This window comes from Mobula hypostoma, chromosome 10 (assembly GCF_963921235.1).
Source record: "Mobula hypostoma chromosome 10, sMobHyp1.1, whole genome shotgun sequence".
NCBI lineage: Eukaryota > Metazoa > Chordata > Chondrichthyes > Myliobatiformes > Myliobatidae > Mobula > Mobula hypostoma.
Window position 1 is genome coordinate 60488125 of NC_086106.1, and position 23425 is coordinate 60511549.

Genomic DNA, 23425 nt, shown 5'->3' on the forward strand with positions numbered 1-23425 from the left:
AGTGGTTCAGAAAATCTTTTAAGGGGTGATCTGTTCCATGATTGTGCAGAAGGAAAGTGACTTATAGACTATCTTGAAAATACCTTGTGATCATTTTGTGCAAAGTTCAAGTATCATTTTAAAGAAATTGTGGAGATGGAAGTTAAACTTAGAGGAGCTGGAAAATGCTAAGGTACTAAAAGAAAAACATAATTTTAGTTAAACTTTTATCTGTTTAGTGATGCGGCCCTTCTCAAGCTTAAATTACCAAGACTAGAAGGGCAATGATGGTTCTCAACTGAGAATGATAAATTGAATTTTCTCTTTAAAGGCCATGATAACCAGGTGAAGAATATCATATTATTGATGGTTAGTGGTAATCTGAATAACTCTCTGCCCTCTTGAAATGATGTATACCTTACCAATTTACTGCTAGACTGTGTTTTTTCTCCACACAGACACTATTTATAAGACTGTAAAGATATTGCATAAGGGCAAGTTGTTAACCCTGAAGCATAGTAAAAGTAACAAAAATTTCATGAAATAAAAACGTAAGTGATCTGATAAAGGCATCTTGACTATTCAGTACAGCCTTTTATATGATTCATATAGAAATCACTTCACAACAACATTTATTAATATGGAACAATGAATGTAACAAAAGGCATTTCATTAGAGCTCATCAAACAACCCACATAACAAGGTATTGGGGCAGCTTGACGAAAGAATGTTTTAAGGGTCATCTTAAATGAGGAGAGAGAAGAGAAATTAGAGAAGAAAATTCCAGATCTCAAGGCCTTTGTCACTTAATACATAGATACTAAAGGTGTAACTGTGGGAGAATGAGCAAGGTAGAAACTTGCTACTTACCTTTGGAGGAAAGCAGTTTTCTCAGGTTGTGTGGCTGGAAAAGATTAAAATAAGAAGGGGTAAGGTCTTGGAGGAAAAAAGAAGGATAAAAATTTGAAACCAGATAGTCTTGTGGAGGCATGGATAACTTCTACTTGAGCAAGTAACAGAATGCTGAAGGAAGCCTGTGGGTCAGACAGCATCTCTGGAGGCAAAGCATATACATCAACTATTCATCAGGACTGAGAAGAGAAAAGATTGCCAGTATGTAGCAATACAAGGAAGGAGTGTGACAGAGGCAATAAGTGATAGGCAAAAGCAGATAAAGAAAGGTGATAATGGGCAAATGGAATTGGGAGAGTATGGGAAAAGTGGACAAAGGAAGGAAGAAACACGTAGGAAAATGAGTGTGTATTGGAAGAAAACATGGAGGGAATTGGTTACCTGAAATTGGAAAATTTAGCATTTATGCTGTTAAGGTGTTGGCAGAGTGTGGACAAATGTAATAGCAACAGGGTGGTTGTATTAGGTGACTTTAATTCTCCCAGTATTGTTTGGGACTCTCTTGCTGCCAAGGCCTTAGGTGGGGTAAAATTTCTTGAAATATGTAGATAGATCAACTAGAAAAGGGGCTTTATTAAACTTTATACAGGGGAATCTGTCTGGCCAGGTTATTGAAGTTACATTGGAGGAGCATTTTAGGGACAGTGATCATAAATCTGAAAGTTTTAAGATGGTTTAGGATATGATAGTTCCATATGAAAGTGTTAAATAGCAAAAAGACTAATTACAACAGTATTAGTCAGGAACTGGAAAGAATAGTCCAGGAATAAGTCCACATCTAACATTAAAGGCCAGTTGGATTGAGGTCGCGGCCAGCATGTTCGTGTGATGATGAAAGATAAGGATAGCAAGGTTCAGAAATCTTGGATGACAAGAGATGTTGCAAATTTAGTCAAAAGAAAAAGGCAGAACACATATGAAATCAGGCAAGGACCAGAGAATGTAGAAGAAGCAGGAAGTAGGCCTAAGGTCACATGAAATGCCCTTGGTAAGTTGGATTAAGGCGAATTTCAAGATATTTTATGCATATATTAAAAGCAAGATGATAACTAGGGAATGAAGAAAGCTACTTCAGGCCAAATTTATTTCTAGAGTCAGAAGAATTGGATGAGGGCTAAATGAGTTACTCACATTAGTATTCACTGTTGGATCTCTTTTTGTTTTCTGATCCTTAGGGTTCCTTTGGGAGTCAGGAATGGTGAGCAGTCTTAATTCCAATATTTCAGTTTATTTTGGAGTACAAACAAGTATACAAACATTAAGCAAATAAAATAAAGAGCTGAAAACAATGCTAAGAGGTGATTGCGAAGACAAGAGAATAAAGAAGTGAAGATAGTAACTCTGAAAAAGCCATTACTTTTATAGATAACATAAGAAAAATTATTAAAAGTAAACTAGCTAATAGGCTACATAATTAAAACAATCACATCACGTAGCTAATACTTAGCTAATGAAAAATTATAAAGGATGATAAACCGTTAGTTTAGATTCTATACCACTTTCAGCTAGTGATTGGGGATGAATAACCACATACTGTGAAAAATATATGAGTTTGTTTAATAAAGTACAAATCTTATGAAAAATATTATCAAAAAAAATCAGTGCTTTTCAGTATCACCAAAGGGAACAAAATAGATGAAGGCGAGGTCAGGGCAAGGGCATGTTGATATTCTAGGGCAAGTTGAGAAGGATGAAGTGTTGTGTATCTTGAAAAATGTTTAGCGTGGATAAGCCTCCAGGCCTGATGGAATCTCCCAGGATACTAAGGGAGGAGAGTGCTGTGGCCTTGACTGAGATCATCATATCCTTTATAGCCACAGGTGAGATCCTGGTAGACTGAAGAATAGCCAGTGTTGTTCATTATTTAAGAAGGGTAAGAGGAAAAATCCAGTAAATTGCTGGTGAACCTTGCATCAATGGTATGGAAATTATTGAAGAAGATTCTTAGGATAGGATTTACTTGCATTTGGAAAAGCATGGGATAAACTGTGCACCAGGAAGGTTCTGTCTCACAAATTTGATTGAGTTAAGAAGGTGGTGAAGATAATTGAAGATAAGGCAGTGGACGTCGTGTACATGGATAATGTCCTTAGCTGGCCCAGAGGAGTAGGTTAATTAAATAGGATACAAAATTGGCTTTGGAATAAAAGATGGGGTAGTGGAGGGAAGATGTTATTCTGATTGGAGGTCTGTGATCAGTGCTGTTCTGCAAGGATAATTACTTGGACCTCCAATGCATGAAAATGTAAATGGATTGATTAATAAGCAGGTAAGAGTGTATACTCAATGGCCATTTTATTAGATACACCTATAACCTCATTAATGTAAATATCTAATTAACCAATCATGTGGCTCAAATTCAGTGCATAAAGGCATGCAGAGATGGTCAAGAGGTTCAGTTGTTGTTCAGACCAAACTTCAGAATGGGGAACAAGTGTGATCAAAGGGACTGATCTTGGAATAATTGTTGGTGCCAGAAGGGGTAGTTTGAGTATCTCAGAAACTGCTAATCTCCTTGGATTTTCATGCATAACAGTCTATAGAGTTTACAGAGGATGATGTGAAAATTAGGAAACACCCAGCGAGCAGTAGTACTGTCAGTGAAAATGCCTTTTTAATGAGACAGGACAGAGGGGAATGGTCAGACTGGTTGAAGCTGACACTAAGGTGACAATAAATTAAGTTACCGTGCGTTACAACAGAGGTGCACAGAAGAGCACCTCTGAACACAAAATACAATGAACCCTGAAATAAATGGTTACAGCAGCAAAAGACAACAAGCATCCAGTCAGTGGCCACTTTATTAGATATGGGGGTACCTAATAAAGTAGCCTTTTGAGTGTAGATACAGGTTTCCCCCGCCATCCGAAGGTAGAGCATTCCTATGAAACAGTTCGTAAGCCGGAATGTCGTAAAGCAAAGAAGCAATTACCATTCACTTATATGGGAAAACTTTGTGAGCGTTCGCAGACCCAAAAATAACCTACCAAATCATGCCAAATAACACATAAAATCTAAAATAACAGTAACATATAGTAAAAGCAGGATTGATACGATAAATACACAGCCTATATAAAGTAGAAATACTTTTCCACAATCATTGCCTGCACTGTTGTCTGTAGCGAAAATCTCATGCAAGCGCTGTTGGCAAAAACACTCCAGTAATCTTTAAGCTATGAAGCTGCCAAATCATACCAAATAACACGTAAAAATACACAGCCTATATAAAGTAGAAATAATATATGTACAGTGTAGTATCACTTATGGGAATCAGGAAGACAGCGCAGAGTACACTGATGATGGTGTGTTAGGCCGAGTCATCAGAGGTTGGGGTGGTGCAGTGGCCCCCACCCTCCAGGCCGCCGAGCGATACATTGCCGCGAAGCATGCAGGGGTACAGCGGTAGCTGGGACGCATTCAGCACATCTTTAAGAAAAAAGCCGTAATAAACAAGCTAATTAGGTGCCGCCCAGCACGTAATTGTCGGCCCAGATCAGTGCTGATTTCCAATTGCGTCGTCTCTGATCTGGGCCGACAATTACGTGCCGGGCGGCACCTAATTAATTAGCATGTTTATTTCGACTTTTTTCTTAAAGATGTGCTGTGTGCCTCCCAGCTACCGCTGCATTCTCCGCGAATCGGTATCTGTCCGCGGCTTGGGGGGTTGGGGTGGTGGGACACTGGGGTGTTATCTCATCATTGTCTGTTTCCATTAGGGCAGGCAGCTCATCTTCTCCTATGACTGCTCGCCTCGATGTCGAAGGTTGAAGTTCGTCATCTGCTGTGGCTGATGTGGAAGGCTTGAAAAACTGACAGTATGCTTGACTGTTGAGCCTCGCGCATTTTTCTATCATACAGTTCTTTGTAAGCACTCAAACCATCTTGCAAATATGCTCTAAGCCAACGTACCCTTTCAAAATTAAAGTCGTACTTTATCATTGCAGCAACAGTCTCACGTTGTTGCTTCACGTTCAGTTCCTGGACAAATTCACTTTAGGTCTGTTCGCTACTGCATTCAGTTTCGATTGTTATCCTTTCCTCTTCCAATAGCATCAGCTCTTCATCTATCAGTTCTTGGTCATGGGATGCCAAAACCTCTTCAACATTATCTTCGTCAACTTCCACAAGCCAAACTCACTTTGTCCTTGCTTCGTTCACCATGCTCGAAACGCTTAATTATGTCTAGTTTTACTCTAAGTGTAACACCCTTACGAGCTCTTTTAGGCTCTTCCGATACCTTAGAACTCATCTTGCTAACAGCTGCTCACAGGCACGAGTTTAAGCAATGCCGGCTAGAATGCCGTTCCGAATCCGGGGGAGAGTGGCTGCTTGGGGCGCGCGCTGCCTTTTTCCGCGTGCTGCTTTTTTTCGTAACAGTGAAAACACCTTTTATTAGCGAAAACAGGGAACTAATGTAGGTCTTTCGTAACAGTGAGGTTTCGTAAAGCGAACGTTCGAAAAGCGGGGGACACCTGTACTAAGAAAAGTTGTCAAAAGGTGTTGCAGATTGAGTCAAGTGGAAATGGGTGGAGGAATGGCGGATGGAGCTCAATCTGGACGAATCTGTGGTGTTGCATTTCTGAGACCAAATACTAGAGGAAAGTATATATTACTTGGCAGAACCCTTATGAACATTGGGTGTACAGAGGAACATTGTGATGCAACTCTACAGTTCCCTGAAAGTGGGAACACAAACAGATAAAATTGTCATACTTACTGTTATGGGTCATTGATAATATAAAAATTGGGAAGTGACATTGCAGTTGTATAAAACTTTTGTTTAATTCACTTTTGAAGTGTGGTGTACTGTTTTGATCACCTTGCTATCTGTATTAAGAATGTGGAGGCTTTGGAGAAGGTGCAGAATAGTGTGTTGCCTGGATTAGAGACCATGTTCCCTCTAATTTGTAATGACCAAGGTGCACAAAGACCTTGTGCTGTTCAATTTTTTGCCCAGTGACAACAACATATGTGCACTGAATTTTATCTACAGGTGTCCTCTGCTTTATGAACGTTCGCTTTACACTTAGCTTTTACGAAAGACCTACATTAGTACCTGTTTTCGGTAACCGAAAGAGGATTTCCGCTTTTACGAAAAAAGACGCCCATTTTAAACTTGTGTTTACTCCGAGGAAGACTACCATGACCGTGAAGCCTTGCGCGGGTTGGTGTGTGCACATGGGTGTACGTGCCGATTTTTTTTTCTACAGATCGGTTTTGGCTAAATCTTCCCAATTCTGTTAAGTAAAACTACACTGTACATACATTATTTCTACTTTATATAGGCTGTGTATTTATCATATCATTCCTGCTTTTACTATATGTTCGTGTTATTTTCGGTTTTATGTGCTATTTGGTATGATTTGGTAGGTTATTTTTTGGGTCTGGGAACGCTCAAAATTTTTTTCCATATAAATTAATGGTAATTGCTTCTTCACTTTAAGCCATTTCGGCTTATGAATGGTTTCATTGGAACGGTCTACCTTCGGATAGCGGGGGAAACTTGTATAGAGTGTTACCTGTCCCGTGAGTATCTCGTGAATATGATGAAGTTGTCTTATGCTATTGGAATGATGTAATGGTCTCGTGCCATTAGAATGATGTAATTGTCTTGTGATAGTGGGGTGATGTGATGTCACGTGATGGCATGTCTAAGTGGTATACAAGGGGAGACTGCAGTTGTGTAGTTCGTTTTGGTAGGAACTCGTCATTGGTAGTTACGCCATCGGAGAAGAAGAAAGAGAGAGTGTGAAGAATCCAAACAAACCCCAAAGGGATTGGGGTTAACCAGTGGAATTCGGCGCATTACGGGTGTGACTGACATTTTGAACCGTCCGTATGTGGCACGCACATTTTGTTAACCCTTATGTGGTTTTGGGTGTGTGATGACCACCTCCGTCAGAAAGGTCAGTTGCTTTGAGAACTCGTATTCTGCGTCATAACTTTGGAAAAGGTATTTCTGGGCTGGAACTTTTCTTCATCGCAAGGTTCGGGAAGTCTCTCCTCTCAGTTATTTCATAAATCATATGGACTTATTAAACTACCACCTTAAGACTGTGCTTAAATGGGATTTGTTAAGAATTGTCTTTAAGTTCAATCATTTGATAACTATAGAAGCATAACGCTGTTAACATCCGTTTAAGTTAATCGATTTGTTTATTGTTCCATGTTAATTTGAGTAGAAGTTAATAAATGTCATTTCTTTTATAAAAACTCGACTCAAATTTATTTCTGTTGCTGCTGATTCATAACAAGAGATACTCACTTTAACAGCTAGCAAAACACTGTCAGTAAGAACTTTGATCTTCCCTGGGTTTGATTGTTTTTGCTCTCGTTTATCTGCACTCTCCTAAAACATACATAGCAGACCTGTAGAGAGTAATGAAGGATTTTCTCGCTGGAGCTTTTGTACACTGTCCATCTGTGATTTGCAAAATAAATGACACTTTTAAAAAGTCAAGTTTCCAAATATCACTCCACCTCTTCCCACTTGCAAATTCTCCAGCAAATTTTGCATCACAACAATACCTTCAGATAACATCAATTTCTGTATTAAACATTAATATTTCTCGTGGCTGCTCATTCCTGACCTCATGAACTTCGGTGTAGCAGTTTCTACCATTTCATAAGCCGTTCTGATTTAAATGAACTAGCAGTTGTTTTGCGCTTCACACCCTTTGCTTCTTTGGAATTTGACATAATGAATCAATAATTTCTTTAATAAAAATAGTATAAATAAGCCAGTTCCAAAATCTGCAGACAAGTCATCGCAGACTCCATGTTGTCCGCATCAGAAACCAGAAAAGGAAAATGTGATTATGTATGATTGTGAAATATACTTAACATGTCAATGAGTTAAAGGGTGACAACCTTTTGTGTGCAGTTTAAGTTCCTTTGTGCACTAGTAGCAAAAGATGTGTGCAAGCACACACCTTAGAGGGAACATTAATTAGAGAGTATTAGCTGTTAGAGGTATTTGGACAAACAATTAGTTTTCTCGTTAGTCTTTTTCTCAGTTTGGAAATTTCAAATATTGGAGGGCAGAGGTTCAAATTGAGAGGGGGTAAGTCTCAAGAAGATGTGCAAAATATGTTTATTCACACAGCAAGTGTTAGGTGGCTGGAATACCCTTTAATGGGAGATGATAAAAGCAGATAGGATGATAACATAATAAGAGGCATGTAGATGGCTAGGGAGAGAGTCAGACTATGTGCAGGCAGATGGGATTAGTTAAATTGGAACCTTGGTTGGTGCAGACTTAGTTGGCTAAAGGACCTATTCTGTGCTGTAACGTTCTGTTCTGTTCTTTTTTTCTGATGTACTGAAGTTATTTTAATGGTTTTAGTTTGTTTTCTTGAATAATTCAATAGGAGTGCATATAAAGCCAAAAAAGCATGAATTTTGGTTGTCTATAAAATAGGCTGAATAACGACCAATTTTGGGTTGCTATGTTGTACCAGCAAATTCAGAGTTTTACTTTGAATAAAATCATGTCTTAAAAAGACATTGTGGAATATCATTGTAACATAATGTTGGTGAGGTATATTCATGCCTTCCATTAATGAGGAAGTTACCTTCTTGTTTTATTTAGCATTGTAACTAGATTTTCAATGTTCTGCTGTTGGAAAACACTTGTAGATAATATCACTATATATTTGTTTTCTTTATAGGTTCAGGCAATTCTGGTGAATATATTTGGTGGAATTATGCGTTGTGACGTAATTGCTCAAGGAATCATTACTGCTGTTTCAGATTTGCACTTAAAAATTCCCATCGTTGTTCGATTGCAAGGTGAGAGCACTTAAAAGTTATACACACACTTTTCACGCCTCTACATAAACGAATGCAGAGAATAACTACTAAACTTTTATACATGTATCAACCATTGCTGTTTTAAATAATTAGTATATTTACTTGTGCACACTCACCATATCGTTGATACACTGGACAATTGTGAACTAGGGTGTAGAAGTTTGTTCAGTATACCCATCAGCCTCTGTGTGGAATAAGTTGCTCCGAAGATCCCCTTTAAATCCTAGCACTCTAGCATTAAGCCTATGTCCTCTATTTTTTGATTCCTCTACCCTGGGAAAAAGTCTGAGTCAATTCACCTTATCCATGTCTCTCAAGATTTTACATAAGGACTCCTACGCTGAAGAGAAAACAGCCCCAGCGTACTTGTATCTCTTTGTAATTTAAGTCCTCCATTCCCAGCATCGTCTTCCTGATTTTTTTTAATACATTTTCACTAGCTTAATAATATGCTTCCTATTGATGGGCAATAGCAATACACTACAAGTGAGATCTCACCTATGTCTTGTAAAACTGTGAAATGACATCCAGACTCGTTGTACTTAGTGCCCTGACCAATGAAGGCAAGCATGGCAAGGGTAATTATCACCATTTTCTCTACTTGTTGTCACCACTTTCAGGAATTATATATTTTTAATCTCTGGTCTCTCTGTTCTGGCCAAGACTCTTCATCAGGACTGGAAAGGAAGAGAGAAGATGCCAGAATAAGTGTTGGGGGCAGGGTAAGGAGAACAATCTAGAAGGGGAGAGGTGAAGCTAGATATATGGGGGAGGCAGAAAGAAGTAAGATGCTGGGAGGTCATAGGTGGAAAAGGCAAAGGGTTGGAGAAGAAGGAATAGGAGAAGAAGGAATAGGAGAAGAGAGCGGGCCATGGGAGAAAGGAATGGATCAAATGTAGCTGTGATTAAATTAATGATCTTATTGGAAGAGGAAAAATTGAGAAATAATATAACTGCAGTTACTTCTGACTTCAAAAGATTTTTCAATCTTGTCGAGATTACTAGGGCATAGCCTCAAAATGAAGCTGGATTAGCAAATTTGCAGTATAAATTCCCAATGGAAATTGTGAAAGCAGTTGGTGTTGAATAATCTAAATGCAAATTAGATTGCTCAGTAATTATACAGCATATAAACAAGTTGAGAGGTGATATGTTCAGTGTAGAATATTTAGGAGATTGGGTGACTTTAGACCTACTTCTCTTAAAGCTTTCTAAAACTTGGTATTTTCCTTAGCCTGTTGATGTACTTCAATCAATAAAGATTGATTGAACATAGAACAGTATAGCATAGGAGCAGGGCCTTCAGCTCAACTATGTCTGCGCTAATCAGTGCTATTTTAAAATATAGGAGGGATGTCAGAGGTAAGTCTTTCACAGAGAGCGTGGGTGAATAGAACACCCTGCCAGAGTTCATAGTTGAGACAGATATGTTGGGAATATTTAAGAAACTTTCAGATAGGCACATAGATGATAGAAAAAATGGAAGCTATGTAGAAGGAAGGGTTTGATTGATCTTAGAGTAGGTTAAAATGTTGGCACAATATTGTGGGCCAAAGGATCTGTACTGTGCTCGAATGATCTTTGTTCTATGTTCTAATCCCATCTGTCTGCACAAGGTCAATATCCCTGCTTTCCATTTCATTTAAAAGTCAGTGATTAATCATTGTTGTATCCAATAAGCAGAAGAGTGAAGAGGTTGTTTTTGTTTAACAAAGCAATTCCAAAGTTCTTGTGTTAATTTTAAGCATCTGCAATGCACTGTTGAAAATTCATTTTGTTTCAAGTGATCAACTGATAACCTACAGGATGAAACATTATGCTGTTACCTAGTCCCCCACAAGTCAGTCCTAAAATTCAAACTCTTATGAACAATTGAATATGTTTGAAAAGTAGAATAAGTTTTCATTATTTCGAGATTATGTCTTTATTGGGTAAATAAAATTAATTTGCTCGCAAGTTTGTCCAGCAATCTGATTGAAAACTGAGATAGTGCAATAATCTTTCAGTGTGATAATCCAGAAAATAAAACCAGCATAAATCACAGATTTACCAAATACTCTTGATATGGAAAGTAGTCAATTGTCCCATTAAGTCTCAATCAGTTGTATCTAAGAACAATCTAGCTAATTTTACGACCTCATTCCATAGCCTACAAGTTATTTTATTCTTATCCCACTATCTTTTGAAGTATTTAATTGAGTCTGCTTCCATAACTTCTGCCATTGTATTTGAGGCTCTTAAGTACTCACTCTGAAAAGTTTTTTTTCATGTTCAGTTGGTTGTTTCATTGTATCTCATTCCACATCCTCTGGGTTTTGCTCCTTCAGATTGTGAGAACTGATTCTGTCCAGCTACTCTAAACTAAATTAATTTGACTTTCTATATTAGATCATCTGACAATCTCTCAGTTGCAAGGAAAATCAGTGTCAGCACCTTCACTCTCCCCACTGAGGTCTGTGGTCTGTCTTCTCTGTAATTATTTTGACAAATGTTTTTGTAAAAAGTTTTGGGATCTTTCTTAAAAATTGATGTCCAGAATCAAATACAATATTCCAGTTATGGCCAAACCAGTTATTCATAAAGATTCATCAAGATTTCTTTGGTCTTGTATTTTACATCTCCAGTTGCTTCATTAGCATTTTCTTTATTTACCCTATCATTCTCAATTAACAAAATACACCTCAATATTTTTGTTCTTATCTATCTTTTAGAATTGTATACTTGAATTTCTATTGCCTTTTCTCACTTTTTTTATGTGCTATTTATCTACTCATTCTGTCAGCCTGTTACTATTCTCCTCACTGTTCACTGTGCCTCCAATTTGGTGTCACTGGAGATTCTGAAAATGCAAAGCACTCCTTTTATTCAGGCTTTTTATGTACAATACGCCTTTTATTCACAGAGCGCTGGGTCCATTCTGATACTGAGGTGCTTCTTTACTCTCTACCCAGATACTGTTCCTGTTCCCTTAACCCACTGTGGCACTTTTGTCCATATTGCTTTTAAAGTAATTGGATCTTGTATCCCGCAGTCCTGTTACTGACTGGACATGTTCTCCTCCACTCCTGTTGCTCACAGAGATTTAGTTTCATCAGGTCATTTCACTTTGTAGTACCATTAATCACCTAAACCACGCTTACCATGCTGCTTTTAACCACACTGGAATCCTGTTATTGTTTTGTTACTCAGGCCAGTGATGTTGTGGGGATGGAACTGGACTCTCTGACAGTGGTGTCTGAAAAGAGGATGCTGTCCAAGTTGTATGCCATCTTGGAAATGTCTCCCATCCACTACATAATGTACTGGGTGGGCACAGGAGTACATTCAGCCAGAGACTCATTCCACTGAGATGCAACACAGAGCGTCATAGGAAGTCATTCCTGCCTGTGGCCATCAAACTTTACAACTCCTCCCTTGGAGGGTCGGACACCCTGAGCCAATAGGCTGGTCCTGGACTTATTTCCTGGCATAATTTTACATATTACTATTTAACTATTTATGGTTTTATTACTATTTATTATTTATGGTGCAACTGTAACAAAAACCAATTTCTCCCGGGATCAATAAAGTATGACTATGACTATGTAACACTGTACTCCTTAAATGTATCAGGGATCTGTGTTCTGTTTCTTCCTGCTGGAAACTTGTTCCTGTTCCTTTTAGGCAGTGTTGCCTTTCAACCAATCAGTCTCTAATCACCCATACTCTTCTTTTTAACCCACCAAATCCAACCAGGACTCTGGCCCATCAAGAATCTGTTCCCTGTGCTCCTTTTATTTATTACTGTTTCCATGGCTGTTTTTACTAAATGGCCATCTGTTTTTGGCTCTTTTACTCACTCATGCTCTGTACCCTGGACAGCTTTTACTCACTGGTTTTTATTTCAAAAGTAAGCTTTATTCATAATAAAAATATATATACAAAAGAATAAATAGTGCAGAATCTTTTACAATCTCTTCCAGTGTGATATGGTCAATACATTTGGTAGTGTTAGTTAATTTTTCAAAACCATAATACTTCTTGCAACTAATATGTCCATCTGGTGTGATACATTCCCACCTCCCCATTTTTTGTATGCCCTGGAGGTCCTTGTACGCACTTGGAGTCTGTCTCCTGAATTCCTGTTACTTGCTGCAACACTGTCTTCTACTCTCCTTTTACTCATTGTGGATCTGTTTTTCTCCTTAGTCTTATTCAGCAGAGATTTGTTTTCTGTTCTCCATTTAATCTCTTAGACTTTGCTTATTTGCTCCTTTTATTAACTGGAATTTGTTCCTACATTCTTTGATTCACTAGGGATTATTTTTCTGAGTTCTTTTTCCAACCAAGGCTATTGTTCCCACATTTCCTCAAACAAAACTCCTACTGGCCCCCAGTCACAAGAGAATGCAGATGCTGCGATCTTCAGCAAAATAAATCAGGTTCCTGAAGGACGTCTGTTGGCAGGAGGGGGGGATAATACGTATAGATTTTGGGCAGTGTCTCAACCCAAAATGTCTGCCATCTTTTCCCATCCCCACCACTACAGTTGTTGTTCGATCCTTTGAGTTCATCCAGTTTTTTGTTTTCTGCTGTATCCACACCTGTCTTCGGAGCTCCATCACATAAATGGTTTTCAGTATAGCCAAAGAGTTTTAAGGATGATGTCAGGCCTATTTGGGGGAAATGTATTATCTGTATTCTTGGTGATTAATTTAAATGTAAAAAGTGCATCTGAGAAGTTGCCAAGCACGTTGAGTGTAGATCGGAGGGAGTGTAGATTGGGGTCTGCAGTGACCATGAGCAATGGAAGGAGTCCATGATATCATGATTATAATTATAGTTATTAATTGATCAGTAGTTTGGCCAATCCAGGTTTTGGGTGGGACTGATAAATGTTAGCCACCAGTGATATTGCTCCACCACATGTTCTTGCAAAGTGTAACACGGTCAGGAGACAAATAACCAGCATGAATTGTTGGATTTTCTTCCACAGTTGTACTGATTTTTGATGGTAGTGTTGCACTGTTTCAAATTTGTTGGTTTCTATCTTATTTTAGGTACACGTGTTGATGATGCAAAAGCATTAATAGCGGCAAGCAGCCTGAAAATTCTTGCCTGTGATGATCTGGATGATGCAGCGCGAATGGTAATATATATTCTGCAATCAGGAGTTTATGTAAAAATATTTAAAAGTTTAAATTTTGCATTTACTGCAACAAACAGCAGAAAACAGCTGAAAGCCTGCACGTGTGTATCACTCCTGCCCTCCACTCTCAGTCCATTGACCTAAAACTACTCATGTGCCACACAGGAAACCGTCTTTGAGTCTCCCACCTGGTACAAGAATGAGTCATTTTCTTATTTGTATTATAAATAGGGTTTATTACAAAGGATGAACGTTGGTGTAAATTAAATGTTCCCAGATTAATCAATCAGCCAGTAGGTAGCTTTCTAGAGTAGTTTGTGGTTGAGCCCACTAGGGGAAAGGCAGTCCTGGATTGGGTGTTGTCTAATGAACCAGATTTGATTAGGAAGCTTAAAAGTAAAGGAACCCTTCTGAGGCAGTGATCATAACATGATAGAATTCGCCTTGCAGTTTGAGAGGGAGAAGATAAAGTCAAATGTATCAATATTCCGGTGGGGTAAAGGGAATTACAGAGGCATGAGAGAGGAGCTGGCCAGAGTTGATTGGAAGGGGTCACTAGCAGGAATGGCAGCAGAACAGCAATGGCTGGAGTTTCTGGGGGCAGTTCAGGGTAGATGTATCACCAAGGTGTAGCATTCTAAAAGCAGGGTGTGGCATCCGTGGCTGTCAAGGGGAGTCAAAGAGAGCATAAAAGGAAAAGAGAAAGCATATAATATTGCAAAAAATAGAAGTTAAGAGAATTGGGTAGCTTTTAAAAGCCAACCATTTTCAGGGAAAGCTGGCCAATAAAATAAAAGGAGATGTAAAAAGTTTTTCCCAATATAAAAGAAAAGCGAGGCTAGATATCGGACTACTGGAAAATGACACTGGGGAGGCAGTAATGGGGAACAATGAAATGGCGGACAAACTAAGTGAATAAATATTTTGTGTCAGTCTTCACTGTGGAAGACACTAGCAGTATGCCGGATATTTGAGAGTGTCAGGGGGCAGAAGTGAGTGTAGTTCCTATTACTAAGGAGAAGGTGCTTAGGAAGCTGAAAAATCTGGAAGTAGAAAGTCACCTGGATCAGATCGACTACACCCCGGGTTCTGAAAGAGGTAGCTGAAGAGATTGTAGAGGAATTAGTAATGATCTTTTAAGAATCACTAGACTCTGGAATGGTTCCAGAGGACTGGAAAATTGCAGTGTCACTGCACTCTTTAAGACTGGGGGGGGGGGGGGAAGAAAGGGAGTTATAGGCCAGTTAGCCTGAGTTCAGTGGTTGGGAAGATGTTGGAGTCCATTATTAAGGATGAGGTTTTGGGGTACTTAGAGGAACATGATAAAATAGGCCAAAGTCAGCATAGTTTTCTTAAAGGGAAATGTTGTTTGGGAAATCTGTTGGAATTCCTTGAGAAAATGACAGGCAGGATAGACAAAGGAGAGTCAGTGGATGTTGTATACTTAGATTTTCAGAAGGCCTTTGACAACAAGATGCTGCACATGAGGCTGCTCCAGAGTTCATGGTATTATAGGAGAGATACTAACATGGATAGAAAATTGGCTGACTGGCCGGAGGCAAAGAGTGGGAATAAAGGGGGCCTTTTATGGTTGGCTGCCGGTGACTAAGATATGTAAATGATTTGGATGATTGAATTGATGGCTTTGTGACTAATTTTGCAGGTGATACAAAGATAGATGGAGAGGCAGGTATTGCTGAGGAAGCAGGGAGTCTGCAGAAAGACCTAGATGTAGTTTACAGGTAGAAGAAGATTTCCACAAACTATTGTGTACCCTGATCTTACAGTTGACTGAGACCCTTGATTCTGAAAATATCAATTGATATGAAGTATCCAAAATATAAAAGAGTATAGAGGTAAGAGAGAGGTGAAGCAAGGACTGGTAGGTCAAGATTTTTAGGTCAATTACCTTTCATTGTTCTGTGAAGGTTATAAATTACAGAGATGGGGCCAGGTGAAGAGAAGAAAAGATATGTTTGTAACTGGTCAAAGACCAAGAGAAACTGGATGACAATTGATGGGAAATAGTTTACAGCAGCTGATCTGTCTGGATGATGGGGATCAATTAGAGCAGGGGTCCCCAACCTTTTTTGCACCACGGATTGGTTTAATATGGTTTAATATTCTTGCGGACTGGCCAACCGGGGGTGGGGGGGGGGCGGATGTTCAAGTAGGGTTAAACTCACCTCAGCATGTCTTTTACAGTTAGGGTTGCCAACTTTCTCACTCCCAAATAAGGGACAAAAGTAGCAGTCAAATCCCGGGATACTTGTGTTTACCCCAGGAAAGGCTGCCATGACCATGAAGCCTTGCACGGGCACCTGTGTGTGCATGCGTGTACGTGCCGATTTCTCCCCCCACAAATCGGTTTTGCCTTTATCTTCCGGACCATACGAACGTTATTTCTACTTTATATAGGCTGTGTATTTATCATATCATTCCTGCTTTTACTATATGTTAGTGTTACTTATTTTCGGTTTTATGTGTTATTTGGTATGATTTGTTAGGTTATTTTTTGGGTCTGGGAACGCTCAAAACTTTTTCCCATATAAATTAATGGTAGTTGCTTCTTCGCTTCACGCCATTTCAGCACGAAAGGTTTCATAGGAATGCTCTACCTTAGCGGGGGGAACACGGAACAAGGGCGGTCCTGTGTGGGACAAACCAATTTAGCCCAATATACGGGATGTCCTGGCTAGTACAGGACAGTTGGCAACCCTATGTTCAAGTTCAACAGTGCGTGACAGCGAATGAGGAAAGGTGCAGCTGACTCAAATTGTTTCCTCACGACCCGGTAGCTCATGCTTTGCGGCCCGGTGGTTGGGGACCACTGAATTAGAGCAGGGCAGTGAGAAGTAAACAATGCCAAGACTGAGTTACAGGTTCAGCTGTTGTTAAAAATCTTAGAATGTTGTTAGAATATTTCCATCATTACCTTTTATACACGTATATTTATCTCTTGATATATGGATGGTGACCCTCGTTTACAAAGGGTGTAAAGATAAACTGTAATAACTATAGTTTAACTTCAGAAGTAAGGAAAGTTCTAAAAAGGGAGATTGGAGACAAAATCACTTTGACAAATGTGGATGAAGAGATGAGTTTAAAAAAATGTATCTGAAGTTTATTGACGTTACAAAGAACATAGATGAAAGAAATGCAACTGCTCTGGTACATTTGGACTTTATAAGGCACCATCTAATGGGTTTTATCAAGGATTGGAAAAAGCTGCAGTAAGTTGTAAACTCAGCCAGCTTCATCATGGGCACTATCGTCCCCAGTATCGAGGACACCTTCAAAAGGTGATGCCTCAAAAAGGTGGCATCCATCATTAAGGACCCTGTCACCCAGGACATGCCCTCTTCCCATTGCTACCAGCAGGGAGGGGGTACAGAAGCCTGAAGAAAAGCACTCAGTGTTTCAGGGACAGCTTCTTCCTGTCTGCCATCAAGTTTCTGAATGGAATATGAACCCATGTACACGACCTCACTATTTTTTTCTCTTTTTGCACTAGTTAATTGATTATATTTACTGTTTTTAATCATTGTATATTGAAATGTACTGCAGCTGCAAAACAACAAATTGCATGACAACACACACAAAATGCTGAAGTAACTTGGCATATCAGGCAGCGTCTGTGAAAATGAATAAACAATTGATGATTTATGGCAAGGATTAGAGCTGAGATCAGGGGTGGGCGGGAAGATTTCATGATATATGCCAGTGATATTAAACCTAATTCTGATTCTGACTGCAGTTGTGGGGATCTGGAACAAAAGCATTCAAAGGGTCAAGCAGCATCTGTGGTGGGGGCGGAATTGCCAATGGTTCTGGTCGAGATCCTGTTTGCAGAATCTGTCTTTGTGATATCTGTGGAAGACAGTGGGAGAGCATTATCTAACCACTTCCCCTCTCCTATTTTAAACCATCTACCTTCCCTCTCCTGATGCAGCGTCTTGATCTGAAATATTGGCAATTCCTTCCCCCACCATAGATGCTTTCGACCTGCTGAGATCCTCTAGCAGATTGTTTTTAGCTGAAGTATTGTGTTTTGTTCAGAAGGAACACTTTAATGAGGATGCCAAGTTACTGCAAAGGATGGATAAAACAGTGACCAGAATATTATCAGAGATAAACATACAAATGTTTGTACTCCCTCTATGGCAAGAATGTCTTTCCTCAGATTAGGGAACCAAAACTGCACACGATACTCCAGGTGTGGTCTCACCAAGGCCTTGTACACCTGCAGTAGTACCTCCCTGCTCCTGTACTCGAATCCTCTTTCTATGAACGCCAGCATACCATTCGTCTTTTTCACCGCCTGCTGTACCTGCATGCCCACTTTCAATGACTGGTGTACAATGACACCCAGGTCTCGTTGCACTTCCCCTTTTCCTAATCGGCCACCATTCAGATAATAACCTGTTTTCCTGTTTTTGCCACCAAAGTGGATAACCTCACATTTATCCACATTAAATTGAATCTGCCATGAATTTGCCCACTCACCTAACCTATCCAAGTCACCCTGCATCCTCTTAGCATCCTCCTCACAGCTAACACTGCCACCCAGCTTCGTGTCATCCGCAAACTTGGAGATATTGCATTTAATTCCCTCATCCAAGTCATTAATATATATTGTAAATAACTTGGGTCCCAGCACTGAGCCTTGCGGTACCCCACTAGTCACTGCCTGCCATTCTGAAAAGGTCCTGTTTATTCCCACTCTTTGCTTCCTGTCTGCCAACCAATTCTCTATCCACATCAATACCATACCCCCAATACTGTGTGCTTTAAGTTTGCACACTAATCTCCTGTGTGGGACCTTGTCAAAAGCCTTTTGAAAATCCAAATATACCACATCCACTGGTTCTCCCCTATCACTCTACTAGTTACATCCTCAAAAAATTCTATGAGATTCGTCGGACATGATTTTCCTTTCATAAATCCATGCTGACTTTGTCCAATGATTTCACCGCTTTTCAAATGTGCTGTTATCATATCTCTGATAACTGACTCTAGCATTTTCCCCACCACTGATGTTAGGCTAACTGGTCTATAATTCCCCGGTTTCTCTCTCCCTCCTTTTTTAAAAAGTGGGGTTACATTAGCCACCCTCCAATCCTCAGGAACTAGTCCAGAATTTAAAGAGTTTTGAAAAATTATCACTAATGCATCCACTATTTCTTGGGCTACTTCCTTAAGCACTCTGGGATGCAGACCATCTGGCCCTGGAGATTTATCTGCCTTTAATCCCTCCAATTTACCTAACACCATTTCTCTACTAGCATGTATTTCCCTCAGTTCCTCCATCTCAGTAGACCCTCTGTCCCCTACTATTTCCGGAAGATTATTTATGTCCTCCTTAGTGAAGACAGAACCAAAGTAGTTATTCAATTGGTCTGCCATGTCCTTGTTCCCCATGATCAATTCATCTGTTTCTGACTGTAAGGGACCTACATTTGTCTTAACCAATCTTTTTCTTTTTACATATCTATAAAAGCTTTTTACATCTTTAATCTTGTTGCCGAATTCTTTTAAAAAGAGTTTGACGAAAAGCCATATAATAAACATACTTGCAAAGTTAATGCCAAATGGATTAAAGAAACAGTAACATCATAAATATAAAATTGACTCTGTTCAGAACGGTGGAAGGATTGTTGTTCAGTTTCTACCAGCCCCGAGGAAGTAGGATATTATTCCCCAAGAATCTATAGTTAACCACTTTTATTTTGTGTTTTTCTGTCAACAAGGCTTAAATATCCACAGAATAGACTGGGAGAATGGCAAGAACAGAAGTTAAACATTTTGGTATAAAGAGTGACACAAAGAGTAGGGTAAATTGGGTGCACATACTGTACATTCAATAAAGTCGTCAGGACCAATTGGGAATAAGCTTAAGATACCGTATGCATCCTTGACTTTACTAATAAAAGAACAGTATTACAATGTCAAGAAGAATGCTGTAAGCTATAAAACATTTCCTATGCATCTGTGAGAATATTGTATTCAGTTCAAAGTCCACACTGAATGAATGTGGAGCCTTAGGAGAAGGCAAGGATAACAATTCCTGCAGTGTTATCGGTGGTGAGCATTTTTAGGTATGTGGAAAGGTTGAAGGGACAATGTGAATGTGGCATTCAGTGTTAACATTCAGAAACAATCAGATAAATACTTAGGTAAAGCTTCAATCAGATTACTGAAGAACTGGCATGATTATTAATTAGAACACTGGATAATGATTTGTAATGAGACTGTGCAGTTGTTTATTTGCTTTGAAAAAGAACAAATAATGCTTCAAAGAATAACTGCCATCATGAATTATATCCTGAACACCAATTTCAAAGAGTAAAAATAAACTGAATTACTCGTGTTTTTATCTGTTGCAGATATTATATGCCCTCTCTTCTTTTTTACTTCTATTTTTCCTTTCCGAACAGGTTGTCAAACTTTCAGAAATTGTTTCACTGGCGAAAGAAGCACAAGTCAATGTGAATTTCCAGCTCCCAATCTAATCACAATACTCCAGCCTCGAAAGTGGATGCTTTAAGGGGACAGTTGTTAAACAGCTATTTATTTTTCATATGCTTATGTTTTTTGAAATGTTTGCTTAATAAAATGAATGTGGTTAGCAACCTGGAGTTATTTATTTGCTTGAAGGGGAAAGAAAGGTATGTTTAGAAGAAGCAACACTGATTACTGCCTTTTCCAGGCTATATTAACTTATGAAAATCTGTCATGCCAGTTCATTAACATTGGATGCTTCAGAGCAATGTACTCCACATGAAACATCTTAACTTGCTTAGCACAAAGGCTGTTTTTCTTTGGTGCACATGGTCATAGTGCAGTTTGTCAATTGGCTTTTTCCAATGAAATGTGTAAAATTTTAACATCTACATTAAAATAATGAATGTCATGTAAATGTTGAGTGGTTTTGTTAAATTGTTAACAAACAGTAATTTCTGTCTTTTAATTCCTTCATCTATTGGTCATGCAAGAGTCAAAGTACAATAGTGCAATTATTCGACCAGCAAAATAGAGATCTACTTTCAGCAATCCCTGTGATCTACATTCAAATCTCTCTGTGGCAGCTGTGGAATTTAATTTTAATTAATAATCAGAAATACATGAAAAAAACTGTTGCCCTTATCTGATGGGGCCATTAAGTGACTCAAATCTCATACAAGAACCTAGCAAACCCCTTAGTTCAAGGGCACATAGGAATAGGGAGTAAATTCTGGCCTTACCGGTAACGCTAGTGTCCTGAAAAATGAATTTTGAAGATATCCTCCACTAAGCATAAGATTTGCATGTACAGAAGCGGTAATTATGCTATTTTCTGTGCTTTTTAGATTGTTTTTTGTTCTTCCATCGAAGATAGGAAATGAGTCATTTTTATGGCTTGTTTACTGCTTTGTACTGGGTAACTATGTTCTGTCAGCTTGCACAGTTAATTATATCAGCAATTTTTATAATTTTGTAAATTTTATCTATAAATAATTCTAGTACCTTCAATGATACAGAACAAATGTTATGTTGACTTAGTAAGTTTATTACACGAATGTGTACATTGCATGTGATTTAGTTTCTCTGTTTAAAAATGCTCTTCATTATGCCACTCCTGTTTATTTTAGACAAATAAAACACTGGCCAAAGAATTCCCACTTAGCAGAGATATGATTCCAGTGAAATATGAAAGACTGAGTATGCAAGAATTTTGAGCAATTTTAAGACTGCAATCCATTGATTTCTGTTTGGTAAGGTATCAGATGATATGGAGCAATGGCCATGTGGCTCACTTTGAGTCCATTGTATTATCAAACTTTATGGAAAATTCAAATAAAGACAACATGAGCAATATAAAGCTTAGTGCCACATGGTGTAATTATGAGTGTAATTACAGCTCCCTATGCTGCTGCAAAGAAGTCCTAAATGATTTTTTTTAAAAACCTGCAAATGCTGGAAATTGAGAAAAAAATTATAGAAAATGTTGAGAAGGGCTAAGGTTAGGCGGAATTTGCAGAAATAGAGAAAAATTAACATTTCAGGTCAAACATCCTCAGAGCTGGAGAACAGTGAAAACAAGATAGTTTTAAGTACAACACTGGTCTGACCCTCTCTGCACCTTAAGACTAACTTGTTTTCTCTCTTCCTCTCTCTAATGAAGTGTCTTCATCCTGAAAGACTAATTCTGTCCCTCTTTCCTCAGATAATGAATGTTAATTGCATTTTTTAAATTTCAAAATTTTAAATTATTATAAATTTTCCTTTCTGGGTAGAGCATTTTCACTATGCAGACTTTTCAAGGCTTTACTGTTTTGATGTCTGTTCAGATTCTCACTGAATTGTGTCTGTCTGATTTAATGAAAACTATGGATTTGTGATAGTGTATGTGAAAAATGAAAATGACAGCTCAGAATGAAACATAAATATCATCTGAACTTTAATTTATTTTTAAGTTCAACCGGGGTCTGTATCTGCGATGATATTAATAGAGTTTTTATTGAAACTGCAACAATTTTAATGAAAATAATTAGAAAAAATGGTCATTCTGTTCATTTAGTACAGAAAACAATGAATTCTAAAGATTGCTTAACTTAGTCAAGGTTGCCATTTATTTTTAACAGTTGTTTTCCCTATTGAATGTTCAGTAACCTATGTTTATTAAATTTGAATGCACTAATTGTGTGAGATGAAGGTATGCTGATCTAACACAAATCTGAATGTTGTTTTTATTTGATCATTTTAAAAGGGTGCATAAAGATGAGAATAACATGAACTCTGGTGTATAATCAGAAATTTCTGATTTTGAAATTAAAAATATTAGACAAATACTTATATTTATGTAGCTAAATAGTTTGCTCCGAGAGCGATTTATCTTATTTATCCAGAAGCATAAGCAACTTCTGGTAAAAACAGTAGAAGACTGTAATCTTTGGTGTTTGGTGGTATGCCCATAACATATTTCACCCTAATTAGATTTTTTTTCTTGCATGCATTTTGAAATTTAAAGTGATAATTTAAGTATCAAAGTAAGATTTTGGGATTTGCATTTGTGATTGTGGCCTGCGGCATAAAATCTCACTAACAGTCACGGTGCTATAGATTGAAAACAGCTGTGAGTAAAAAAACTGAACAGGTATTTCATTTTTATAGATATTCAAAGCTCTATTTTACTCTGCAATTTACTGGTTTAGTTTAACTTACCTAGTCACTATTTTATCATTTACCACTACTTGAATGCAGTTTTAAAGCCTTTAAAATGGTAGATTTGAATGGCTCCTTGTTGAATAGTACAGCCCCTTTAACCTACTCCATGATCAATCTAACTCTTTCCTAAAACCTCTACCACCAGCCCCGGCAGTGCATTCCAGGCATTTGCCTCTGTGTACCTTTGACATCTTGCCTAAACTTTCCTCCACTGCTATTGTATCTACTTTCACCACTTCAGCTGGCAGCAGGTTTTAGATACCTACCACCCTCTATGTAAAAAAAACAAGTAATTTTTTAAATATTCCCTTTTGCACCTGAACATTTTTCTTTCTAGTATTTGACGTTTCAACTCTGTGGAATAGATTCTTAAGCCTCACATAATTT

At 38.4% G+C, this 23425-nt stretch overlaps 1 protein-coding gene across 1 annotated transcript in view; it reads left to right on the forward strand.

Annotated features, from left to right (window-relative positions):
* The window catches only part of LOC134352938 (succinate--CoA ligase [ADP-forming] subunit beta, mitochondrial-like), a 120337-nt gene extending 97765 nt beyond the window's left edge, over positions 1-22572 (forward strand). The window contains exons 9-11 of the mRNA XM_063060586.1: positions 8562-8682; positions 13743-13831; positions 20269-22572. Coding sequence (XP_062916656.1) covers positions 8562-8682; positions 13743-13831; positions 20269-20343 — 285 coding nt within the window. The 3' untranslated portion in view covers positions 20344-22572. The remainder of the gene's footprint in view (positions 1-8561; positions 8683-13742; positions 13832-20268) is intronic.
* The last annotated feature ends 853 nt before the right edge of the window (positions 22573-23425 follow it).